The 22261-nt window shown below is 38.5% G+C and overlaps 1 protein-coding gene across 1 annotated transcript in view; it reads left to right on the forward strand.

The window, feature by feature from the left end:
* Positions 1–6: 6 nt before the first annotated feature.
* Positions 7–22261, forward strand: part of SLIT3 (slit guidance ligand 3) — a 484962-nt gene continuing 462707 nt past the window's right edge. Inside the window, exons 1-2 of the mRNA XM_031555673.1 lie at positions 7–266; positions 22205–22213. Of these exons, the coding sequence (XP_031411533.1) occupies positions 85–266; positions 22205–22213 (191 nt within the window). The 5' untranslated portion in view covers positions 7–84. The remainder of the gene's footprint in view (positions 267–22204; positions 22214–22261) is intronic.

The following is a 22261-nucleotide window of genomic DNA, read 5'->3' on the forward strand; positions in this document are numbered from 1 at the left end:
TTTTTTTCCTTCGTAGAGGCATTTCATCTTGAAGGGCTGGCTGCTCACACACACTTTTATACCCGCTGGAGTGATCAAGAAATCATGTCTGGTGGAAGAAGTGTGTTTCTGTGCCTTGGAATGATCTTGGGCTTTTGGAGCTCCATGAATTGGATGCCTGTTGGAGGATGCCCTCATAAATGTACGTGCATTGCTTCCAACGTGGATTGTCATGGACTAGGACTCAAAACTGTACCGAGGGATATTCCCAGGAATGCTGAGAGACTGTAAGTAGTAAACGTTAAGGGCTCCTCAAGTACTTATAGAAACATCTGGCATGAATTTCTCAACACCTGCCTATCAGTGTGGAGTACATAGTAACAGCAGCTTAAGTAATGAAACACGAATTAATGTTTTCAGGAGGGAAGGGGAGGAGCTTTTCAGAAGTTACAGGTATCCTGCTGCTGCTCTCGCTTAAAAAAAAAAGAAAAAGAAAAAGAAAAGGCATTTTTAGAGCTTCCTGATGTTTTCCAGACCATACTAGCAGATGGGGGTCTTGTTGATTTGGTTTTGCACTGACTTGCTTCTAACTTGCTTAGAACTCTATGTGGAATGTTCCCAGGAAATAATCATTGTCAATGAGAACGCCAATTTAAAATGCAATTGGAAACCTGGGTATCTTCACCTGGAGGCTGGCAGCAGTTTCTCCTTGCTTAGTTTTCCCAATGTGGTGACTTCATCACCGTGGAAAAATCGACTACTGACATAAACTAATGCAAATGGATAAGAAGTCACATTAAAGCGGTCTCTAATTTCTGTCTTAAATTGCCTAAGTTGGTGTTAAGGAGTGGGAAGCTTGTTATTTAGTTTTTAATCTGCTTCAGGGTTTATGATAGTGTAATACTGTGAGATGTTTCCACTCTCAGTACAGGAGAATGTTATAAGTATGTGGGGAGTGTATCTTCTGTATTATAACCTCTTAAGAGTTTTTTTTGGTTGAGTCTTTTACATAGCAAGTTCCGAAGGGTAAAGTTGAAAGCTAACTTCAGACCTCTGATACAGTTTTGACACTGACTTGGTGCAGAGGGCAGCATCTCTTGACTAATGCATCTCTTGACTGCTGCTAATACATAGCACATGGCTTATTGCAGAGAATACCCAATGCTAGATGTCCAGAAGATGTCCAGAATGGAATGTTAAACAGAGCTTCTGCACGGCTCTGTGCTGGGCTCCACTGATGACTCTAGGAGAAGTGCAGTTAGTTGTGCTTTATGTGGATTAACTGACAACTTGAAGTGTTTAAACTCACTGGCAAAAACTGCAGATTCAGTGGGCTGACTTCCTGTTTTATTTCCTTTTGGATCATAGAGTTTGGGGAAACTTCAAACTCTCAAGCAGTTTTTCCCTAAGAAAGCTAAATGAGGTTACTAAGGAAACCAAGCTTTCATGTATAGAGGCCTTTTAAAAGCTAAGTTCTGTCCCAGAATGAAATTTTATAACATCCTTGAATGTTTCTAAATTTGTTTTATAGTGCTAGGAGACCTTTTACTAGACTATTCCACCATCTTTAATGTTCTGTAGCTCTATCAGCCTTCTTTTTAACCCCAGCTGCTTGAACAATAGTTTTCAGATGTCTGTTACTGAAAGCTTTCCTTCTGTCCGTGAAACTATGTACGTTCTAAAACTGGCAACCTGGCAATCTGGGCACTGATAAACGAACAGAACTCTCAAGCCAACTGAAAAACACCCCTCCTAACCTGGTAGGATAGCGAGCCAGCAAGGGTAGGTGTAGCTGTGTGATAACACAACTATTGGTATCCTTCATTTCTGAGGTGTGCTCAGTGTAAGAGTTAGGGGCTGGAATAAAACATCTGGATTTCAGGTTAAAATGATTCACAAATGCACGGTTAGCTCGCCACCTGAGAAGCATTTGAAGAGCAGTGTAGTGATTAGTTATTGCCTAGGTTTTAGGGAGGCTGAGTTCACTTTATTGTTAGGTTTCCTTTTTGAGAATGTACTTAATAGAGATGTTGGCTTCCCTTGCCTTTTGTAAGAAGCCAGGCTGAAAGAGTAAGTTTCTTGATCTTGGTATGTTAAGCTTTAAAAAGAATGCAAGTGCATGCAATCACTGCGTTCTTAGTTCTGATAATTTTTGGTGTAGCTTACAGATTTAAGTTTTAGATTAATGGCTGCATGATGAGCAATCGTAGCTATTTCACAATATTCAGTTTGAATCTTTAACCTCAGAGATGCGCTGCTGATGAATAGGCTCTATAGCTGTGTTACAGCTTTTTAGTTTGTTTTGAAAATAGTGTATTACTGGAGCATTTAATGACTAAAATATGGTGAAATAACACAGAGGATTCCATAATAATGCACTCTATCGTTTTATGTACTACTTCACTGTGAGCATTTCACTATTTTTTTTATGCTGTTCACTGTCATCTTCATTGCAGCAGTTGTTTAAAGCCTGTGTAACTTCTTTTAAATCTAGATTTCTAGTCGTTGAACTAACTTGAGTTTTCTAATTGGATCAGTAAAGGGAAAGACCTTATTCCCTTCCTCTTAGGTGAAACGTTAGTCAACCACTGGATGTATCAAAGGGCCTCCTTTTCTTCGCAGCCCATGACATTCTGTACCTATGATGTAACAGTGGGTTGATGTTTAGTCTTTAACTGGTTTGTTCGACTTGTAATCAGTTTTTGTCATTTTGAGGTAAATAGAGACAGGTTCTTTTTATCTTGGAAAAATGTTTATGTCCCAGTGTGCGGTCATCAAAAAGCTTCCCTGTGTTATTTTCCCAGCAGATTTTTGTAGTCAGCATATGAAAATGTCATCTTCTTTCTGCACTCTTTTGAGCTAAAGAAATCTACATGTTGCTTTAAGTTGGAAACTTTTGCCTTAATTAATGAGAGATCTAACAGCATCACTTACATTATTTTGCCACTAAGCTTGTAGAGAGTTACATTTTTATGAATGTTACAGAATGTTTTGGCTACAGGAGCCAAGTTAAATATTATGTAAATTTGCATCAATATGAAACCCAAGGAAAACTGCAAATGTAACCCTAAGAAAAGATGATAAAAATCTTTAGGAGGAAAACATCTCTTGTTGAGAAGTTCTATTAAATAAACTAATAAATGTCTTCTGATATTACAAGAAACAAACATCACCAGAGCTTTTATTACTCATTTCCCATAGTAAACATGATACATGCTTTTTCTAGCATTATTTTCTTTTTAGTGCTTTGAAGACACAGTTTTTGTAAAGAGTTGTACCTGTGATTTCTGTCTTCAGGGGGATTCACAAATTAACCAATAATCTCACAAATGGCCATATGAGTAGCCTAAAATTTTCCTTATACAGTTTCATCTTTAATGGTAGCTTTACAATTATAGCAAGTAGTGTTAGGTTTGTGCTGCATTTTACCTTGTTATTATGCTCTATGGTAGTCTTCTAATTGTCTGGTGTAGACTGAAGTTTTTGCTAAGTTGGTTCTCATGAAGAGCTAAAAAGAGAGGGAAATGTTTGTGCAGTTCAGAAATATTCTGTCTGGAGGTGGTGAAGCAAATACTTTACATTTCCAAAGAATAAACCCCATTTATATTTGTGCTAGAGAAGGAATCCCCAGGATAGCCCACTATTCATGAAAGAAGAGATTTGCATGAAATTAGGTCCAAGATATGCATGTCTGATTGCAACAGTTACATACCTGACTTTTGGGCTTGTTAGTAGTTATTGATCCATTTGTCAAGTAACTTAGCATCCTACCAACAGGATTAGAGTTAACGTTTAGGGGTGGGCACAGGGATTGTTTTATCCAAACTGTTCAGCTGATAAGGTGCTCTCTGCAAATAATTGAGGCAGAAGTTAAGAGTTTTAAAATTAGGGATATTCAAGATTTTTATGGATCTATTTATATATTTTATCTTTCCAAACTGTTTCTTAGGGCTCCTGCTTCAAGAGAATTCTCCCATCAGAGTTTGCTTAGCAACACTTCAGTTCTTCTGTGATTCTGTATTTATGTGATTTTCTTCAGTAGAAATGTTTTCTGTATGTGTAAAATATTATACTTGTCATTTTTTGCAACACTTAGTAATGCTGACAGTCAAGTTTAGTTTGAAATGGTGTAAATGTAGCGAGCAGATCAAAGCTACCTCAGTGATGGTGACTGTGTCCTTCAGCTCTGAAAGGAACAAGTGATACACAGAAACTACTGCCTTATGGGTCAATATAACTTTCATACTCAAGCAGAGAGTATATGCCTCTGCATTTTTCCTTTTGATTAATGTCTTTTTTTCTCCCTGTTAGCAGCATGTTGTGTCTGTCTGTATGTCAGAATTCAGGAATGTTGATTTGTTGATCAATTTATACTTGATGGCTTATAATCTGGTTTAATATATAGCTCTAGCTTTATCTTGTTTTGTCTTTACAATGTGGAGGATTCTTTACCTTTCTGAATTGCTAAAGCTTGCAGGAATAATCAGTTCTGTGCTTTGCTTGAGTAGCTAAATTGAGCATGTCCACATTTAGGTGCAATTTAGAAGCTTAGTCATCTGCTTGCTATAGAGTTTTCATGTGGTCTGGGGTTTGCTATACAAATATATTATTATGGTGTTTTTGGCCTAGGTACATGTAGCTGCTGAAGTTGCGTTGGTTTATAATGTCTACAACTTCCTCCATTTTTGTCTCTGAATTAAATCTTAACTACTGTCTTGAATGCTGTCAAATTATTGCAGAACACAGTGTTAAATACATGCAAATCATATTGACTCTTACATTCACATTGTGCTTTTTTAGGATTCTCCCCACTAAGGATTACCGCTTGTTTCTGTAGTGTTTGTCTCCAAAACTCTGCACGAGGCCTTTCTTTCTCTCTAGATAATGTAGCAATAAATGGACATATATGACTTTGGCTTTGAAGAGGCAAATGGTACTGATCAAAGGTTCTGATCCTGGGGAAACCTGACTGAGTTGCTGAATTTGATTTGGCTAATTTCCATTTAATAACTTAACACTGTGTTTGACTGAATGTGTCCAGCTATACTGGATCAGAGTCTTGCACTATTAAATTTGTTATGTTGCCTTGAAGTGATGAAAGCAGGAAAGAGGATGAAAGTAGCTGTTATAATTCTGGCAGCTACATAAGCAAATAATGGTATGAAGGCCATCATCATGTTGTCTGTAGGTTGTACAAATTTGGTTAAGATTGAAGAGGATCAGATTTCTTACTTGAGTATTTTTCTAATAAATGAAGCTGCTAGCTTTCTTACGCTCTTACTTTTGTTGTGAAGTATTGATTCACACAAAAGAATTAAATGAATGGAGAATTTCCCCTTAAAGGAATAGCTGTCTTATTTTTAGGTAGTCCTAAAATACAGAGAATGTATGCTGCTTTTTTCTGGAATTTATGTATTTGGCAGTAAAGTGTGTGCCAAAGTCAGCGTAGCTCACGTATCTATATGGATGATTATATTGAAAATAAAAAATCCGAATACTCTTATTTCTGCAGTTATCTGTATAAAAATCCCTGTGCTGTCCTCTGTTTGTCACTTGTAAGTTGATTGCTGTGAAGCCATTTGACCTTCATAGCCATGGAGAATGGAAGCTATCACTTAAATATTGCATTTCTGTTGACTTATGCTTTATCCACTAGGGATGAAAGGAAAACAGTTTTGCTCTTTTGTGTCAGCATCCTTTCCTGTTCGTAGTTCTCATTTGGTGCCTGTTGAAGTCATGTAATTTTCAAGGTGTTTTCCTGAGAACTGAGCTTGAATCGAGCTTTCTTTGCCATCTGAGGACTGAGATCATTCAAGTAATATTTAAGCAAACTTAACAATTTCACTTGTGTATTTATTTTTAAATTTGAAAAACAAATTTCCCCCTCAATAAATTCTCATTTCCTTTATCCATTTGTTGTTTCCTTATTTACTTCCTTTCCTGAATTTGAACTGACATCGTATAACTAAATCTTTGAAGTGACTTAAATAAATCCAGTTTGGAATGAACATCAACTGCAAGTTGTGCAGCCTCCTATCTTTAGAAGTGCCTGCAGCCTCATAAGGTGTTACATTATGACAAATTTGTGTTTAAATGGCTGATTCCTCTTTATTAAGTGAGCTTGGAACTCCTGAAGTTCCGAGGAGGTTAGCTGCTGAATGTAAACACAACGATGTCACCTAACGCTACAACTACTGAACTCACCTGTTGTGTTAATCTTCGGCAGAGGCTGTGGAAAGTTCTCCCTAAGTAACCTGGTACCTCTTAGTCCTTTTTTCTTTGCTCTCTTTAATTACAGATATGGATTAGGTAAAGAATTTTGGTAGCACTGTGTTGAATGCCTTTCAGTAGCTGGGGAAAAAGTCTGCCTTTGTGCAAGACTACTTCTCCAGCACTAGCAGGAGATGTATTAACTTTAAGTGGAGTCAGCTTCCTGGTTTTGTCATGAAGATCACAGCTGCAGTAGCCAGCACATACATCCTCTGTTGTCTTGTTGAATGACTCCCTAATGGGGAGCTCTCTTTTCATTCTTCATCTTAATTTCCAGACCTGCAAGACAAAGCAATGTTTTGTTATCATCAAGTTGAGACAAAGTGAGTTTCTGGCTTCAGATGAGGAAAGGAGTCAAGATAACTGAGGGGAGGAACTAATGTTAACTTCAAATGGTAAAACTATTTGAAGAAAAATGGTAGAATGACTAGAAGTAATATGTGACAATTCCTCTGGTGATTATATCCATGTATTCACTTTAAAGGGATGTGTAGATGAGTAAGCAGTCTTGTTCAGAAAATGTTATCATGGTAGGGGTAAATTCTGTGTACCATCCTCTAATGAATTCTTTGAGATAAATTTGTAATATGTGGCTTGTCTCCTTTTTGCTCCTTGGATGACAGGAAGCTTCTATCACTGTTGTTGATTCAGCTACGTTATTATAGTTTAATGTGGATTTAGGCTTAGAGGCTGTTGTTGTCATTCCCATCCGTTTTAGGTTCAATAACAGGTTTTGCTTGCCAATATCTGGTTGTATAAATTTGACTTCTTTTGGTTTATTTTTTTAAGTAATTCTTAAGAAAGAGATGGGTTCTGGTAATATTCTGGATGGGTTCTTGTAATATTCTGATTGCGACATAGCCCAAGCAGATTTGTTTTGATTTTTTTCAAGTCTTTTCTCCAGAGTTCCATTTACTTAATCTTCAAATCTCCTTTCAGTGTTGTTCAGTCAGATGTGTTTTTTCAGATGTTGAATGGCTCACAGGAATGGGAAGAACTTTTCCACTGAAAAATGGCCTTGTAAGCAATTTACGTTCTTTTGTAATGGTACTGAATACATGGGTTGCTCCAAAAGTAATGCCATGGAAACTACATTGTACACAAAAAGCATAATAACACTATTTGATAGAGCAAATTCTCAGCTACAAAGCACTATTTTTAAACATAGTCACCACCATTAGCTGTGCATTTTCTCCAGTGATAAACAAGAGCCTGCATGCACTGCTCATACAAATCTGCACCTGTGGAGGTGCCCCACTGTTTCACGATTGCTATGATGCTATGGTCTTTAGATTGGTATGGGGCTTGGCATTATCGTGTTCCAAGAGAAAAATTGTCATCTTTTCTGGCCTGACTTGAGCTTTCAGCTTAGCTTTGTGATGTAGCAGTCAGATAGCTTGTTCAGATTCCAGGAAATCCAGTGGGATCCCCTTTCATATCCCAGAAGTTAGTGCACATCACTTTGGCTGCCGAGAGCTGTGTCTGAAACATTTTCTTTTATGTGGAATTCATGCTTCACCATCCCACAGACAGCCATTTTAATTTTGGCTTTTACTTGTGACACCATCACATCACTGGTAATGACGTGATCCAGGAAGCAGTCACCTTCAGCCTCATATGGGTCTAATAGGACTTGACTAGATTGCAAATGATGTTTATTCCATTTGTGTGTGAATACCTGGCACAAATGTTGTGATACTCCAATGTTGCCACTATTGTTTCCAAGGCATTGAAGCTGATGTTCAGCTCCTTACGCAGTTCCCTGGTTGTAATCCACCTACTCATGTGAGTGAGCTGGCAAAGACGCTGTTAGTGATGTGACAGCTGTGCATGGCTATCTAGGATGTCTTGCACTCATTATTGCAACTGGTGTAACGCACCGTCCATCACACCTCACTGTGCTCAAATCCACTGTTTGATCTCTGTAAATGTTCAACAAATATCAATGAATGTCAGTAGGTACCATTTTTTCCACAGGGAGAAATTCAATCCCATGCCTTTGCTTAATAAGCACTTCCATGTCAGATGCCATTTTGTCACACTGCTCCTCTGCTGCCCTCTGTTGCACAGCAACAAAATGGAATGGAATGTTGGTGGGAAGGTTCAACCTCTACTGCTGTCCCACCAATGTTCACCTCTGATGTCATGGGCCAACAAGATAAAATAGGAAGCACTGCTTTCAGAGCAGCCCTCATACACAAGAGGTCTGCTCTCTGCCTTTATATTTAAGGTGAACACGTTTGTGGTCTTGCACTCACTAAGTTTTGCAGGCCGTATCTGCAGAGAAGTTAGAGGAGAGGTATGATTTAAGGGGTTGATTCTTACCTCTCTGCCAGTTGCTTTCAGTGTGGTTTTTATTTAATTTTTTTTTTCCCTTAACTGAATCTGGTCTGTAAGTTGTCTCTGTCAGAATAAATGTCTTATATTTCAGTTTTATACCATCTGTTTGGTGCTGCAGTATGTGTTTTTAATTCTGAGATTGATAGATTTCTGGAGCTTTTAATTAGAATTTTACCTTTCTGACTAGGAGTTGCTGCTTTTTCTGAGACCTTAATCTAATTTTGTCCCTCATGGGGGAAACCTTATCTGATGGTTATACTGATCATTATATTCTTCCCTTCCTTGTCACTGATGAAGGGAGCATTCTTAATGAAGGTCTGTTATGCTAAGATGAAGAAAAAACCTTGCTGTTTTAAAGCTGGTGTTGTCTTGATTTTTTTTCCACCACATGCGTTTTAATTAGGTTTCTGTATTTCTTGATCTTATCTGAAATTTCAGAATTGATTTCAGAATTTGTCTTGCTTCCAAACTCATATTTACTTATGGTTTTTGTGAAAATCTGTGATGCCTCTGCAGAAGTAATTCTTATGTCAGTGAGGCTTTTGTGGAGAATCCTCTTTGCCCCTTGCATAGAGGTCAGTAGAATTACTTTCCTGTTGAACTGTATATTGAATAATGAACATAGCCTGTATAGTGTCAGGTTACTAATGAAGTTCCTGAAACACCTATTAAATCTATTTAAAGACCAAGGAATGCAGACAATTTGAGTAGATAGCATTCTTACAGTTGATACCTCATTGGCTGCAACTTCTATCTCTGTTCAATCTGAGGTGCAAGGCTGCTAGCAGTGATGCTATCTTTAGGAGTTTAATTGGAGAGACTAAACCTCTTCTGTTGTGTGGGGTTACTGTAGTCTCTTTATGCTATGCCTGCAAATAGAGGCAATCAGCCCAAATGAACAAGACAAATCAGCTGCCTGTAACTTTTTAGGATGTTTTCTCAGTGTACACAATTGTTATTGCCCATACAAATGGAAGATCAGATCTTCTATTTCAGACAGGGCTCCATAGTATTACAAGGTGACGGTGTTGGTTATTTTGGCTGTTGATGAACTCTGTTTTTAGATGTATTTTTTTTCTTCTGTTTTGGTGCTCTTACTTTGGAGGAAATGTTCCCTCCTTTAGAAATGAAAAGTGGTTTTGAGAAATTTTAAATTCGCTATAATTTTCATGATGTTGGGTGAAACTTTTTAATTTGAGTTAGTCTGCTGTTGAGTCAAGGTCAGTGCCTGCTGTACGGACCTTACTGACCTTTACCACTGTGTTCTTTTCTCCATCTCTTCACTTTTTCCCTTCTTTTCCCTTCTTTTCCCTTCTTTTCCCTTCCCCTCTTTCTTTTTGCCTTTAAAAGCTCTTTTTGGGGCTTCTTTGTAGAAAACTTAACATAAGAGATCTTGAATGGTTATAAGGGTCCTTGTAATGAGAATATAAGTGGTATTAAATTTAATATTACTGAATATGAGGTGCTCATATCCCAAATCACAGCACTATAAAAGATGTTTTTTTAATGTCTTGCTCTGAATTGTTTCTCCAACAGATGAATTAAAATTGTCCGCTTGACTTGCAGGGAGAAAGAGAGAGAGAGTATTTTGTCCTGTGAATGAACATTCTCATGAAATGTTTCAATAGATAGGCACTTAACTAGTATGGAAATTATATGCTGAAAGCAGAGACATTAGTGCATTCTTGTGTATACTAGTAATTAAGTAACTATTTCTTAATTCCCATTCTTTTGCTTGGTCTTATTCCTTTGTTTCTGTGGCTGATAAAGAATGTGATAGTGAGATTGTACAAAGTAGATGTATTAGATTGCAAAGCAGCACTGGCATGTGTGGTGATAGGCACACTGATGAGTAAATTTGACAGTTAAGAAAAGTTACAAAAGGTAAGCTGTAAAAATCATAAAATGTTTTAAATCGGCTCAAACTGCCCTTCTGTATTGAGGTTGTCACTGCAGTCTTTCTCTGGGTATGTACTGAATTCTGGTGAATTCTATTTTAGCAACTTTAAAGTTGAGGAAATTTACTTGGCATAATGGCTATTAGCGGTAGGTAAAGCAGATAGTTACAGGTACTGTGTGACATCAGCCTAATGCAAGAACTTGGAAAAGGCTTTTCTGCAAAGTTTGTCCCAAAGTAGAAAAGATTCCAAGTCCTAACTTCAGTTTGTCTTTAAATTTAAAAAAAGATGACTCTAAAATAGAAGGAATTTCCATGAAATTTAGTAGTTCTGTTCATTGTGATGTGCAGTTTTTTTAAGCGTGGATGACCAAATAATCACAGAATCATAGAATGGCCTGGGTTGAAAAGGACCACAATGATCATCGAGTTTCAACCTCCCCCTGCTATGTGCAGGGTCACCAAAATAGGAATGAATGTAATTTCACTTCATGTTAGTTTTCTTTCCCTTACTATAGAAAATCACAAAATGCATAGGTTAGTTTCCTGCCAAAGATTTGATTGTCTAATCTGTTTGTTTTGGGATATCATCTACAACATAAAACTCTTCTAACAGATGCAGTCACATGACATAAAGCCTATTAAAATGTATCACTGTGTATGTGTCATCCACAGATATGGAGACACTAATGTTTAATTAAAATGGTTATTCTGTTCAAACATCACTCAGAGGGTTTTCGCAAGGCAAGGCTGCGTCCTGAAAGTAGTTCAAATGTTCTGTTAGCCATGATGCATGTTTTGCCTGGACTTCAATAGGACTTTAATTTAAGATTTTTTTCTCCTATATGTCTTTTGTCTGTGTAGTGGTACTGTTTTGATTGGAACAAGCATTGTACTGAGCTTGTGTTTTGAAATGCTGACTTCAGAAAATGCTGGATGAAACACATTTGCTTGGTGAGGATGGCAGTGATTACAACATCACTTAGTAAGGTGGGAACTTCTAGGTTACAAGCTTTGAAATAGCTGTAGAGTGCCAGCTTTAGATATTAGCATTCTCATGGAGTGGAAGAGCTGGTTAGAGATGGTCATTTAATAATATAGCTGGAGAGCAAAGAAAACTCATTAGTAGGAAATAGTACAGGGAAGTAGCATTCGTGCATTTATGAAATGCATAAATACAGTAGGGTGGTAAGCTGAGGAGAAGAATATAGAGGTGAAACAAGTTGCAGAATTCAACTTCCTAAGCAAAGAAAGTTGGTTTTCCAGAAGTGGAAGTGGATATTAAGAGGAAAAGCCTTAAGGCAAAGCTTGCTTCTTCAGATTGAGAAACACATCTGGATATAAGTTTCTCAGATAAGAATGTGAAAGTATAAGAAACAGGCTAGCCATCCTTTTGTGCAGTGATTTCTAACAGCTAACAGATGAAAATGCAGGGAAACTCCAGGGAAGTTCTTTAGCTAATTGCTCATGAAGATGATTAGAAATTGGAAATGAATTATCCCCAGTTGATGTTAACTTTGTTTTATATAATAAATATTTTCTAAGTTCAGTCTTCCACAGTCCTGAAGTAAGTGACTTAGTGCAAAATGATTTTATAAGCATGAGTAGTTTCAGCAAGTCAAAGTATCAAATAAATATGCCTCGCCTTCTTCAGAAACACTATGAAAGCAATTTTGCTTTGCTCCATCTTGTGTTGAAAACCTAAAGCTAGATAAGAACAAAGGAAATAAAAGGTGGGAATCTACTTAAGAATGATGAAGATTGCTAGTGATCGTAACATCTGGATGCTAACTTTGTCAAGTAAATGCACAACATCCTTCAAATGGCTTTTTATGTATCAAAGCAACCCTGCTTATTCTATGGTGACTTCTTGGCTTAATCTGCTACTTAGTGGCTACAGCAGACACCTTCACCCAGTGTGCTTCTTCTTTGTGGCAATAGAGCTTGTGAAACTGCATGCTTGTTAAATTAAAAAGAAAGGGAAAAAAAATTTCAACCTCTTTACATTTCCAGAAAAAGGTCTACTAGGAAGAGTTTCTAGTCTGTGTGTGTCTGAAAGTGGGGAGAAAAAGGAAGATGAAATCAAGTTTTTGTTTTCATTTCAGGCCTCGCCAAGCTCACTTGTTTGTCAGTAAAACTTTTTCCCGAGCTGTGAAGTCTTACAGCAGCCAATTGTATTATTGAACAGCAACTGAACAGATGCCTGTTTCTTCATTAATCATCCAGTCTGACCCTCCTGTTAAAGCAGGTTCCCTGCAGTAGGTTACACAAGAGAGTGTCCAGGTGGGTTTTGAATATTTCCAGAGGAGGCACTGCAGCCTCTCTGGGCAGCCTGTTCCAGTGCTCTATCACCCTCAAAATAAAGAAGTTCTTTCTCATGTTTATATGGAACTTGGTCTGTTCCAGTTTGTGTCCATTGCCCCTTGTCCTGTCTCTGTGTGCCACTGAAGAGAGCCTGGCCTCATCCTCTTGGTTGCTGCCCATTTGATATTTGTATACCTTGAAAAGATCCTTTCTCAGTATCTTCTTCTCCAGGCTGAACAGTCCCAGATCTCTCAGCCTTGCCTTGTAATGGAGATGCTCAAGTTCCCTCATCATCTTTATGACCCTCCGCTGTACTCTATCCACCAGTTCCCTGTCTGTCCTGAACCAGGAAGCCCAGAACTGAACACAGTTCTGAATTCCAGATGTGGCCTTACCAGGACAGTATAGAGGGGGAGGGTAAACTCCCTTGACATGCTGGCCATGTTCTTTTTAGTGCATCCCAGAATGGGAATTAATTTGTGACAGAGAGAGAGAGAAAGATACCTTTGAAGTCCAAATGGGATGAAGAGCCAAGTGTGGATATATCTATTTATGTTCTGATGAGATTGACCATTTATAGTTGAATGAAAATGTATCCTAAACAGTTTGACATTCTGTTTTCTACCTGTGTACTGTTTGGTCTTTGGAATAGCACTGGACTAATGTAATTACCTTTCATATCCAATCAGCTGGTACATGTTGAATATGAAAGATGAGGTAGGGTTATAGAAGTTGAATTCATTTAACTAATCATTTCTGTTCAAGAACTGGAAAGAAATAACATGAGACATAATGTGTTTTTTTTTGTGTGTGTGTGTGTGTCCAAGAGTGACTGTACTTTCTCTTTACAGTGTGCACACATCCTGGTTTCTGTAGCAACTGTTTTGACTATTTTCCATATTTTTATGTGTGCTTCATTTTTAAAGCTTTCTGTTAACCCTTCTACCTCGCCCCAAATATAGAGGAACAAATAAAAATTTTACTCTCTTCTGTGTGGAAAGCAGACTTAGAATCATTAAGGATGGAAGGGACCTTGGGGGTGGGCTCCTAGTCCAACCTCTGCTCAAAGTGAGCTCGTGAAATTCAGGCTGGGCTACTTAGGACTTTGTCCATTTGAGTCTTGAAAACCGCAGCACCTTTGTGCAACTTGTTCCACAGCTTAACTGTTTTTCTATTAATGCTTTTATAAATAAACAGATGGAACTTCCATGTCCTGGTTTCAGCCGAAGTAGCATTAATAGCACACCAATGTCTTGGTCATTGCTGGGTGATGGGAGCATGCCCAGGGGTGGAATGGACTGCTCAGCAGGGAAGAGCTGCTGCCTTTATAGTCTGGCAGCAGGGAATGAGGCAGAGCCAGGACAGTTGGCCTGAATTAGGCCAAGGGTTATTCCATACCACATGACATCACATGAAAGGCCATAAAGCTGTGGGGAGTTGGCTGCTTGGGTGTTGCTGGGTGTCACTTGGTGGTGAGACCTTGTGTTGCTGGCAGGTCATTGCTCAGCAGGCACTTTTATAGTTATCATTGCATTTTTGTTCCATTTTCCTCTTCTGCCTTAGTAAATAGTTTTCTATCTCAACCCACAAGTTCTGTTTCGTTTTCAGTTCTCATCCTCATTTGGAGGGTGTCATGGTTTCATGATTTTTCGTTATCAGTATTCCACATCATAACATCATGTAATACACTGGGGGTTTGACTGCTGATGCTCAAGTTCTGGTGCCTGTCCGGAGGAGAAGAAGAGCTACATTTCCCCAGGTGGCTTTGTGGTCAGCGAGGAGATATAACTCCCGGCAAGGTCACCTGATGTTCGCTTCTCTGCCTGTGCTTCTCTGGACTGCACTTCTCATCTCAGCGTTGTGGTGAGGCCAATCCACCTTCAATTTCACACACTCTCTCTCTCTCTCCTTATAAAATTCTGCTGATATCATATTTAGTAAATTAGTTTATTCCACCTCAGATTGTTGCTACTGTTTTCAATTATTTCGGGGTCCCCTATTTTCCTTTTCTGGGGGCGCGGATCCACGGATCCCTCCGCCCTTCTAGTCACGGAACCGGGCCGAACCAGCCCGTAAACCGTTGACAGAGGGGTGCAAGCAAGCAGCTGTGTGCTGCTCAGCTGATTGCCTGGTTAAACCACAACGCTCCCGTTTCAATTGATAATCATTATGTCTTTCTCATCCTGTGTACCTCTATTAAAAACTCTTGCTCCATCTTCTGAGCAACTTCTCTTTAGTTATTGGAAGACTGCTATTCAGTCACCCTGAAGCCTGCCCTTCCCCCAGATAAACAAGCTTCCTCAGACTCATCTTACATCGTAAAGACCATTTCAGTGGTCTTTTGCTGGATTTGATCAAGTTTTTTAGAATCCTTCTTGGACTGAGGAGCCCCAGATTGAACATGGCATTCCAGATGCACTCAGAAAAGACTTTGTTCACTGTTCTCCCTCCCTCTTCACATAAGTGGCTACAGCTTATTGTTCAGGCAGATTGTTCAAGGGTGATTTCACCTTGGATAAATCTGTTGGCTATTTCCAGTCATCTTCTCTGTGCCTAGAAATTGCTTCTAATAGTGTTTACTCTGTGACTTTTCCATGAGACAAAGAAGCGAGTCTGATATTGACCAGCCTGTTCCTTGCTGTATCATTCTTTTTGAAGACAAATGCACTACTTACCTGTTCTATTTATCAGATATTTTTAGTACTTATGAATGATGTCACTGTGAGGGTGCGCTTTTTCAGACAGATCTTGCTGTTCCAGATGCATCTTATCTGATCCTACAGGTTAGGAATTCTTAGGAGATGCTCATCTTGATTCTTCCTTGAAACTCGTCTTTAGTTGTGAAGGCTGGCAAGTCTCTGTCAGGGAAGACTTAATAAAACAAAGACTTAATAAAACAAAGGCAATGAGCACCTCAGTCTGTCACTAAACCATCGTACTTTCCATATTTATTCTTTTACAGCTAATATACTGCTGGAAGCTTTTCTTAATGCCCATTAGCAGTTTAAACTTTAGCATAGCTGTGATTTTGCTAATATCGTCCCTTTGTGTCTGGCAATGGTTCTGCACCTCTGTGTACCATACCTTCTCTTCTGCACTGCAGCTCAGTTGCAAGATGCCTCTGAAGCCCAAGTGGTGTTCTGACACACCTGCTTGTTTTTACTCAGCATCTGGATGGAGCTATAGTTATTTCAGACAGTTTTGTGGAGGATAAATCCTGCAAGTCTCCTGAATTCTGAAAAATTAAGCTTTTCTGAAATCCAAGCCTATGTGCAGCTACTTACCACCCTTGCACTTCTCTGTGTTTTGAATGTCATTGCTTTGTGGCAATGCTACTTATTGTCATACCCCAATTACTTTCTCACATGTAAGTGGCAGATCAGGAAATCAACCCCTTAGTTGGCCCATCTAGCATCTTGTTATGTCTGGCACCATCTGGAAACTTCCCAAGTCATTTGCCTACTCTGTGCTGCCTATCTGGCAAGTATCAGGGAGGTTCAAGTCCCTCTTAGGAACCGAAGTGTGTGATTGGAGGCTTCCTCTCATTGCTTGAAGAACAGTGTGTGCCCTCCTTCCTCCTGCGTGAGTGGTTGTAGTGAACTTCCACCATGATGACTCTATCACTGACCTCTTCTCTGACCCAGACCAGCCCAATCTCAATGATCCTCTCATCCAGTCTATAGAAAAGCTCCAGACATTTGAGCTGATCCTATACATGAAGAGAAACCTCTTCTTTTCTTCTTCCTCCTTGTATGTCTTTGAGAGCCCTGTATGCAGCCATCATCAGACATGGGCTGACAACTTAAGCAATCCCACCATGTGGTTATTTCAAAATTGTTGTCTTTCCGCCTTTGCAATAAGAACTTCAGCTCTTCCTGCTTGTTTCATAAGGTCTGTATTTGTGTTGTGGCACTTGAAGTTGGGCCCCTTTAATCCTATTTTATCGTTCCTGCAGACTTTGTCTGTCTTGCACAGATGGCAAGGCCACATTAGATCTTGAGTAGAAGAGTAGCCTACAAAACTTTGAGGGCAAAGTTGAAAGGCACGAGAGTGCGAAATGCACTACTAGAACATCATTTGGCCAACATAACCTAATGAAAACTGCAAGGTATAGTGATTAGTCAGGAATTTCTGCAGGCTGAAACAAACATGTATTTCCTTGAAGAAATAGTACTTAAATTACTTGTCCATTATGGTGCTTTCTGCAGGCCTCAGGTCTGACTTTAAACAACAATCCCCTTAATGGGAAATTTAGCTTCTGCAGGAGTTTCAAAAAGCAATTTTTCCTTGGTGTTTTTAGCACCTACAGTTGCCAAGTTCTTTTTTTTTTTTTTCTTCTTTTTTTAAAAACGAAGATGAAGACAGAACTGTGTTGCCTGCAAGCAGTTCCAGATCAACTGGGCACTTAATGTGGACCATTAACCAAGCTACTGTAGTTGGCTTGGAAATGGCTAGTTTATTCTCAGGATTTAGATACCTCTTAAGATCAATTTTCTCTTATTTCTCTCAGACAAGAAGAAAACACTGAGTCATATCCAAGAACCTTCTATAATCTGAAGGAGCTGTCTAATTTTTTCAAATTAAAAGCTGTATTGTGTTAAAATACAATGGACAATGGACTGCAGCATAGAATTTGTACTTTCTAGCTATTGTGTAGCAATCTAATAATTTATTGTTATTTTGGCTTAACATGACTTTCAAAATTACCTGATCCTGATACTGTGGTATTAATATACTTTGTGCAGTGCTGATGCTGGTGAAGCTATGCAGAATATTTCTGAGTCCTTTTGGGACCTGGTGTTTCTGGCAGGACTTGTTTTTCTCTACAATGTTCATTCGTATATTATTCCCTCTTTCTGTAGAGCAGAGACAGGGGTCTGTATTCTCCTGTCCTGCTACCTTCTTTGTAGTTAAAGGCTGCAGTAAAATCTCCCCAGAATCCTATATTTAAGTTTGACAGATGCAGCTTTTTCAGCCTATATTCATATTGTATGTTTCAATATTTCAGCTGCCTGATCATTGCTATGGCCCTCTATTTTACTCTCTCCACTTTGTCAGCCTGTTTTTGTGCTTTTGAGTCTGTAAGAGTAGATCAGATGAATTTTCAAAGTGCTGAATACAAGAGGTGTTAGTCAAGTCTTGCACACTGCTGGTTCTTGCTCGTGTCTGGTCTATGGTGGCCTTCACTGCTCAAAGGGCTTACTGCTGACAGTTTTGTGGCCCTCTGGGACTTTGAGGTCCTTTTTCCCAAAGCAGCTTCTTGGTCAGTCAGAGCCTGGCTGTAATTGTTGCAGGGCTTGCTTTCTTGTATGTACATGACTTTTTTTTTTCTTTTTTTTTTTCCCTTTTGAACTTTTTAAGGTTTCTGTCAGCCTAATTTTCTGACCTTTTTATAGTACACCTCACCTTTTAGTGTACTGGCTGCACCTGTTTATTTGATGCTGTCTGTGAAGTTAAGCATGCACTCCGATATTCTAGTCTTTAATAAAGGCATTAAACAATATTGGCCCTACCATCGATTTCAAAGGGAGAATACTAGGAGCCAGCTGCTGATCACCTTGCATGCTCAGAGGTCCAGCCAGTTTGCACCCAGACTGTTTGTTTACCTAGCCCATATCTGATCAGTTTGGGTCTGAAGAGAGTATGGGACAGCAGTGCCAAGGTCTTGCTGAAATCAGTGTGAGGATATCCTCTCTTCACTTGTACTCTGTATAGCTGGTCATCTCATCGCACAAAGGCATGATTAAGTATGGTTCTATCAGTTGACACTGTCTCCTCCCAGTAACTTTATTCTTTGTGTTCTTCGCATGTTTGAGTATGAAAAGCATGGATAAAAGTGACTTATGGACTATGGAAAACACGGACTATCAGTGACCTAAAATTGAGCTCTTACATATTTAAAATTGGCCCCCTGGAAACAGCTAGCAAGAGGGCAAGCTCTCTCTCTAGCTGTTTGAGCTATACAGGATATTTCTTAAGTAAATTGAAAACATGTATGTTCTTCATGTTCTGTCTAAAATTAGTTTGAAGATGTAGAACATCTTTACAATTAGTTGTATTGTGGAATATTTAGAGAGTACCAGTCTTCCCAGAAGTCAGTAAAGAAATATTTTTCTCATGCTAATTTGAGAAGTCAACTGTTTCTAGTTTAAGAAGCAAAGAACAACTTGTCTTTTTATATAGAGGTGGGGTGTATTATTTTCTCTTTAATGGAATGAGTTGATTTTTTTGTTTTTCTTTACAACTGAAGTTCGTACTTGCCCAAGTGTTTTGTGAACTAATGGAATCTGTTTGTTTCATAAAATATGATCCCAGGTCTTTATTTCCTGCATTGCCTAAGTTGAGTTGAAAATACGTTAAATCTGAAGATGTGCAGATTGTGCTGCCAGAGGGCTTCAGGGTAATGTTATAACTCAGTAGTTTATCATAGTAACTTTGAAGCTCTTGGACTGAAGGCACAAGAGAATTGCCAAGTGCCTTCCATAGGGAATTATAGTCATTTAAGGCTAAGAGGCTAGTGGCACTCTGTATCCATTAAAGGCAAATTAACCCCATAGAAGAAATTCTGGAAAATAGTTAACAGAACAGATAGTGAGACTAGCCAAAAACAGACATACTGAAGTGAATACATCGACATGAGAAAAGACATGTCTCTTGAATGAGCATGGCGTTAGCGTGTTCTCATTCTGTGAATGAAAGTGTTCACAGAGAGGGGCTTCACTGAAGAACCTTGTGCAAAGGCAGCTTTCAGAAACACTGAGAACTCCTCTTGGTTTTAAGCTTCTAGAGTGCAGCAGGCATTCAAGTCAATGGTTAACTTACCTTGTGAAAATGCAAGTTTTCTCTAGTTCACCTGTGTGTGTTTGTGTTCATGGTTACCTTGCAAAGTGAGTGGGGGTTGGGCAGACAAATGAAAGAGGCAGATTTTCAGGGGATGACTCAGCCGTCGTTCCAGCAGGTGGCTTGGATCGACCAAGTCCTCTAACAGTGTAATGGCAAAACAATAAAAGCCTTGTTTCTTCAGACTGCTGCTTGAGTTATTTGGAGGTATTGGGTCCTGTTAGGTATCTGTAACACTTTAGGATCAGGAATCTGGATTGAATTGTTATCAGTTGGTTTTAGCTTTTGTATTTTGATTTTGTATCTGTTACTACCAAGTTGATTTATCATTAATAAAAAAATTATTTAGATTGCATGATTTTTTTTCATTTATAATAAGGAATACATCTCTATCCCCCAAACTGTCACAATTTAGTTCATATAGAAATTATTTTTCTTCTACTCTTAATGAACTTTTGGAACTTCTCTACAATGTGTCCTAGTTGAAGTTTGCCTTGATGTGAGATGTAGATGATGCATTGACTCCTTACCTGTTTGCTTCTTAGGAAAGTTCATTTTATAAACTTTGAATTACGTAGGATGTTAGTTTAATGCAATTTGTTTTGAGAGTAATGACTGTCTTGATGATTTGTTTATCACAAGTGTGACTTAAATGCATATAGTTTGGAGCTGGTACATGGCAGATACTTAGCTCCTGTTCTCAGGTATTCTAAATTGTGTACTTGAGATTCTATGTCTAAAAATATCTATGTATGAAGAAGCTGGACAAAAAACAATCTTAGTACTGTGTAACTTGTGTAAGAGAGGTCTTTTGAAGTATGTGATAATTATTTTTTCTTAATATAGAGTATGCATTTTTTCTACTGCTTTTATTGAATTCTTTATTAATTTAAAAGGGAGAACATCTGAGGACTTGAAGTTGAAACTGTTGCTCTAGTGTCCCTTCTCTATGGATTGCAAGTTTTTTTCCCTTTATATAATTTCTTTTTCATGTAATGTCTTTTTAGACTAAAGACAAATTGATTAATAAGTGTTTTCATAAATAGCACCCAGATAGGACCTGTGGTATTGAACACTGAGATGCAAAATCAGCTACTGATATCAAGTTATGGGTGTCAGAGATGATCTTCATTTTTGTTGTTCAGAATGCCACTATTTGCCAGTCTGGTACCCCAGAAAAAAAAAGGGAGGCAGACTTCTTCACGCTAGAAAATTCATGGACAATGAATAGCTTTAATCAAATGAAATAATTGGGTTTCTTTCAGGAAGAGAATTAACTTTAAGCAGCTTCTTTTCTGACCAAAAGCTAACAGGATTAAGCCTGGAATTTGGTGCTTTTCCAAATCAGCAGAAATTGCAGCTTAGAAAAATCCTTTAAGTAGAAGCTTGTCTTAAAGCAAATATTCCACTTGCAGTTGTAATGATCAGGCCAAGTGGCTTTTGCATACCTCTGAACTTGTGTAGTGCCAGCCTCACAGGCTTAGTAAAAACAACAGCAAAATGACAACAACAGCAACAAAGAGCAAAAAATCTGGGAAGGAGTTGCACTGAGAGCTGCCTACCCAGGAGGCATAGCTAGGGAGTCAGAACTAGCTCCAAAATGGGTCCCTGATTAGAATAAATAAGTAGTATTTATATGTAGTCTGGAAAAAGGTTGGGGAATTAAGTTAGGGATTCACCTATGTTATGCTCATCTCTTACTGTAGTTGTACATCTTGAAATTTTGAATTACCGCAGACTGAAGCGCTCAATATTTCATCAAGTAGCAAATTGATGATTGAGTAATAAAAGCTTATTGAAATAGGGCTGTTTAGTGCTTTTTTAAAGAATTTTTTGCATCCTTGTGTATGTAAGCATTTGAATTTTCTATAAGGATTTTGTATTTATACATGCGAGTATTAAATTATTATTTTGAAATGATTACAAGAGTTCAGCATCAGATTGCCTTTGATTATTGGCTTTTTTAAATAATAATCTGAATGTTCTTGTTGTCAATCTCAATTCTGACCTTATATATGTAAGAATTACAGGTTCAGATTGTCCTGGTGTATGTGTTCTCTGAGATACAGGAGTCCAGAAGTGTAGAGCACTAATACAATGTGTCTGTGGCAACTGGATTTATGGATTTACTCAAAGATTTATAAACTTAATGAAGTTCAAGGAAGAGAGCGGTCATCAAGTAGAACTCTGGATACTTGGAGAGTGTTGGGTGCTCAGAAGAGTAATTGTCACCTGAAGTGGTGTAACAGGATGTCTGTCTAGCTCTTATGGTGTGGCTTGGATCTGCATAGTGGAATGCTCCGGAGAATTTTGGAGATGCTTTAAAATATTTAAATTGATTTTAAGGTTCAGTAGATTGCCTTGAAAGAAGACATACTTATGCTAAAAAGAAAACAGACTGACAATAGGGAATTAGTATCAAAAGCTTTACTAAAACTGGTGTTGATGACTGTTCCAGGTTCTTCTCATTTTAATGAATGCTTTCAACGGAGGTGTTGATGGATCAAAATAAACCTATCTTCCACAGTGGTGTTTTGTTCATTTCTTTGGGACAGTATTTATCTGAACATGAAGCGACCAAGAGTTGTAGCTGGGCCTGTGCATGCTTGGGGCAGGATGGGTGTTCTGAGT

This window comes from Meleagris gallopavo, chromosome 15 (assembly GCF_000146605.3).
Source record: "Meleagris gallopavo isolate NT-WF06-2002-E0010 breed Aviagen turkey brand Nicholas breeding stock chromosome 15, Turkey_5.1, whole genome shotgun sequence".
In the NCBI taxonomy this organism is placed as follows: domain Eukaryota; kingdom Metazoa; phylum Chordata; class Aves; order Galliformes; family Phasianidae; genus Meleagris; species Meleagris gallopavo.